The 4,111-nt window shown below is 45.4% G+C and overlaps 2 protein-coding genes across 2 annotated transcripts; both read left to right on the forward strand.

The window, feature by feature from the left end:
* Positions 1-1,868: 1,868 nt before the first annotated feature.
* LOC147996193 (igE-binding protein-like) lies at positions 1,869-2,660 on the forward strand. Its single transcript, XM_087640586.1, has one exon. The coding sequence runs from the start codon at positions 1,869-1,871 to the stop codon at positions 2,658-2,660; it is 792 nt and encodes a 263-aa protein (XP_087496712.1).
* Positions 2,660-3,637, forward strand: LOC147996194 (endogenous retrovirus group K member 7 Env polyprotein-like). The gene has a single exon (XM_087640596.1). It carries the CDS (start codon positions 2,660-2,662, stop codon positions 3,635-3,637), a length of 978 nt encoding a protein of 325 aa, XP_087496722.1.
* The last annotated feature ends 474 nt before the right edge of the window (positions 3,638-4,111 follow it).

Below are 4,111 nucleotides of genomic sequence, written 5' to 3' on the forward strand. Positions count from 1 at the left end.
TATAGCCCTGTTCAAAGCTTAAGTCCAATTGGATCAAGGACCTCCACATCAAACCAGATACACTCAAACTAATAGAAAAAAAAGTGGGGAAGAGCCCAAACACATGGGCACTGGGGAAAACTTCCTGAACGAAACACTAATGGCTTATGATGTAGGATCAAGATTTGCCAAATGGGACCTCATAAAACTGCAAAGCTTCTGTAATGGGAACGGACACTGACATTAGAACAAAACATCAACCAACAGAATGGGAAAAGATCTTTACCAATCCTACATTTGACAGAGGGCTTGTAGGGAGTGGCGCAGTAAAACAAAGATGGCGCCAACATCCGGCGCCCTCTTGTGATAAACAACAGTACTGCGCATGCGCGGGTTTGCCCCTGGCATCAATCTGGCCGAGGCTGTACCATGCTAGTGGGGTGATTCGTGCTCCGCCAATTCCTGGAGGACAAATAGCATAGGGTGATTCGTGCTCCGCCAATCCCTGAAGGACAAGTAGCATGACCACAGCCTGTTGTGTATATAAGGCAAGTGCCTTTGCTGCTCGAGGTCCCCGTATCAGCAATGAGGTGGTCCTGCAATAAAGGCTGTTGAGAAGAATCCGACCGCGTTGCGTCTTCTTTGCTGGCCGAGGTGGGTGGGGCAAACTGGTGGCCCATATGGGGTCCCGAGGACATCCTCGTGGATTCAGAACTCTTCAAATCCAGGACGGTAACATCAGTAAGTTCATAGGTAAGGAACAATAAAGTTCTCTGGAGGTAAGCAGAGATGATGAAAGCCTTGGTTTAGAGGGTATAAAGTCTGTGGTCTACAGCAATGTTATTTCCAATTGATCCTTTGTGGGTAGGGCTTGTAATTTTGTTTCTTTTCTTCTTTGTGCAGTGGATTTGTTTTCTTTTGAATTGCCACGGTCCCGGATGTGAGTGCATTTGCTGGGAATAGCCAACAAGTGCCAGGCTACGAAGTCGTGTGTAAAAAAACACGCCAGCCCACCCTGCTCGTAAAACTGCTCCTCAATAAGTGCATTGAGTATGGGAAACTCACATTCCAGCCCACTCCTGACAGCTCTCCAGGAACTCCTCAATCAGCATAAGCTCAAAATCGAAAGGAAAATCTTCGAGCTTTCTTGATGAATGCGACCATTGTGCTCCATAGTTTATAGTATCGGTATCTCTTACCTTGCAAGCATGGGACAAATTGGGAAAAGATCTGGATAAAGAAGCCACAGAGGGCAAGCTTAAGCCTGGATCAAAACCTCTTTGGCGAATGGTCCGTGCCTGCTTAGAGGATAGACGACGTGAGGAAGCCATTAGGACAGGTCAGAAAATCCTTGCAGAGCAACAAGAAAGTATGTCGGAGGGAGAAAAGGTCCCGAAGGAAGAAAAGAAAAGAACAGGAGACAAAAGGAACAGAGAGAAGGCAGAGATTAAAAAAAGGGGGGGGGGGATAATCAGGACCAGGAAACAAATAAGATATATTCCTCTTTAAAAGCCTTGACCTTAGGAATGTCAGATGATTCAGAGCTTAGTGAGGATGATGAGGCTGATCTCAAGAAAGAGGCTGCTCAGTATGAGAGAGAGAGATATGATCCAGACTGGCCACACGCTAACGCCACGTGGCAACGAGGCAGATAATTAGGCAAGAAAGCGGTTATACCAACAGCACCTCTGTATAACCCTCAACATAAAAGCATGGTGAAGCCTGCAAAAAGGTAATTCCTTTTGCCCAGAGGTGTGGAAAGAGATGGAATTAAGTTTTCCAGTATTTCTGGATGCTAACAGGATTGGTATAATGAACCCGGTGATTTTAAGACTATAAAGCAATTGGCAGAATCTGTCAGAACCTATGGGGTCAGTGCAGCTTTTGTTATGGCTCAAGTTGAGGCTATTGCTAGATATTGCCTCACCCCTGGGGATTGGGGGAGTCTGGCTAAAGCCTGCCTCTCCTCAGGTCAATACTTGGATTGGAAATCTTACCTTTATGAATATGGTAATACTCAGGCCGCCATTAATCTGGCCTCAGGAGTAGACCCTCAGAGACATTGGGATGCTGACATGCTATTGGGTCTAGGGAGATTTGCTCTGGACCAGACTGGTTATCCAGAACAAGTTTATAGCCAAATTAATGAAATAGCCATCACGGCATGGAAAGCACTGCCTAATAGGGGCACAGTCTCTGGGAAACTTACCAAGGTTCTGCAAGGGCCCACAGAGCCTTTTTCAGACTTTGTAGCCTGCATGGTAGAGACCACTACCAAGATCTGCGGAGACCCTGATACAGCCATGCCTCTCATTAAACAGCTAGTGTATGAGCAATGTACAAAAGAATGTAGGACTGTTATAACCCCATACAAACATAAAGGTTTAGAAATTTGGATGAAAGTCTGCAGGGAACTGGGAGGACCATTCACTAATGCTTGCCTAGCGGCAGCTGTGGTACACTTAGGGAAAACCGCCACCACGGATACCTGTTTCAAATGTGGCCGTAAAGGGCATTATCAAAGACAGTGTCCTGAAAGGAGTAAGGGGAAAATTAGCGATAGACCCAAGCAGCCTGGACTATGTCCACAGTGTAAGAAGGGAAACCACTGGGCAAATGAATGTCGATCTGTGAAGGACTTGGATAGCCGACCCCTATCGACACCCCCTTTGCTAGGTTGATGGGTGAGAACTTTACACTGTATAATGTTTCAGCTACCAGAAAAAATGATACCAGGTTGATGGATATTCAGTATAATAACTTCCCGGCAAATGATACTGCCACTAGTACTTCAGTATGTGTTAGATCACCTTTTTACTTTCTGATAAGCACTAATGTAAGCAATGATGTTTTAAATTGTAATAGCTCTGATGTAGTCTGCTATTTAGCTGAATGCTGGGATGGCACCAACGACACCACAGTGATGGTTAAGATTCCCTCCTTTGTGCCAATACCAGTGGAGGCAAACCCAGATAGATTTCCTATTCTTAATTTGCTAAGAACCAGAAGAGATTTTGGAATTACGGCAGCTATAATTTCAGCTATTATGCTGTTTGCTACCGCAGCTACTACAGCCACAATAACCATGACTAAACAAATATGGACGGCTGAGACTGTCAATCAGATTGTAGAAAGAACTGCAGTGGCGCTAGAGAAACAAGAAGAAGTTAATACCCATTTGGCATCTGGCCTTCTATTAGCTAATCAAAGCATAGATTTAATTCAAGAACAAATTGAAGCACTGTGTCATATGACACAGCTGTCCTGCGTTTCCTCCCTTAGAGGTTTATGCGTTACTCCTTTGCAAGCTAACTTTTCTCAGCATTCTCAAAAGAGCAAAGAAATCTTGAATTATCTGAAAGGAACCTGGTCCATGAAAGCAGAGCAACTATCAAGACAATTGCTGATGCAGATTGCTGTCCTCAACAGCACTAGATTGGACCCCATCACAGTTGAAGATCTTACCTCATGGATCACCAATGTTTTCTCCTTTTTTAAGGAGTGGTCTGCCATGTTTGCCTGGGGAGCTATTGTCCTTCTGGGATGCGGAGTATGTCTCTGGCTTATTTGCCGTTTAAAAAGAGAACATGCAAGACACAAAGCGGTTGTTTACCAGACTATGATCACCATTGAAAATGGTGCTTCTCCCAACATATGACTGGTTTCTTTCAAAGATTAAGAGTTCGCCCTAGATCATTTTTGTCACTGCCATGTGGAGTCATTGTATCCAGAGACGAGCAACTTTCCTCGAGCTCGGACCAACCTAAGACATGGGGCCCAGTGGCTATAAGGTAACCTAATGATGGGTAAGGCTGAATCATCGTCAGGAACGACCTAAGACAGGAGCAATGACATATTGGCGTGACACCCTGATCTAAATCATTCATTTTATTAAACAAAAAAGGGGGAGATGTAGGGAGCGGCGCAGTAAAACAAAGATGGCGCCGGCATCTGGCGCCCTCCTGTGGTAAACAACAGTACTGCGCATGCGCTGGTTTGCCCCTGGTGCCAATCTGGCCGAGGCGGTACCATGCTAGTGGGGTGATTCGTGCTCCGCCAATCCCTGAAGGACAAGTAGCATAGGGTGATTCGTGCTCCGCCAATCCCTGAAGGACAAGTAGCATGACCACAG

This window comes from Rattus norvegicus, chromosome 2, assembly GCF_021556685.1.
Source record: "Rattus norvegicus strain SHRSP/BbbUtx chromosome 2, alternate assembly SHRSP_T2T, whole genome shotgun sequence".
In the NCBI taxonomy this organism is placed as follows: Eukaryota; Metazoa; Chordata; class Mammalia; order Rodentia; family Muridae; genus Rattus; species Rattus norvegicus.

Bases quoted from the DNA above. Each gene is read 5' to 3' on its own strand.
- LOC147996193 (XM_087640586.1), top strand. From the start codon at position 1,869: ATGGCTCAAGTTGAGGCTATTGCTAGATATTGCCTCACCCCTGGGGAT.
- LOC147996194 (XM_087640596.1), top strand. From the start codon at position 2,660: ATGGGTGAGAACTTTACACTGTATAATGTTTCAGCTACCAGAAAAAAT.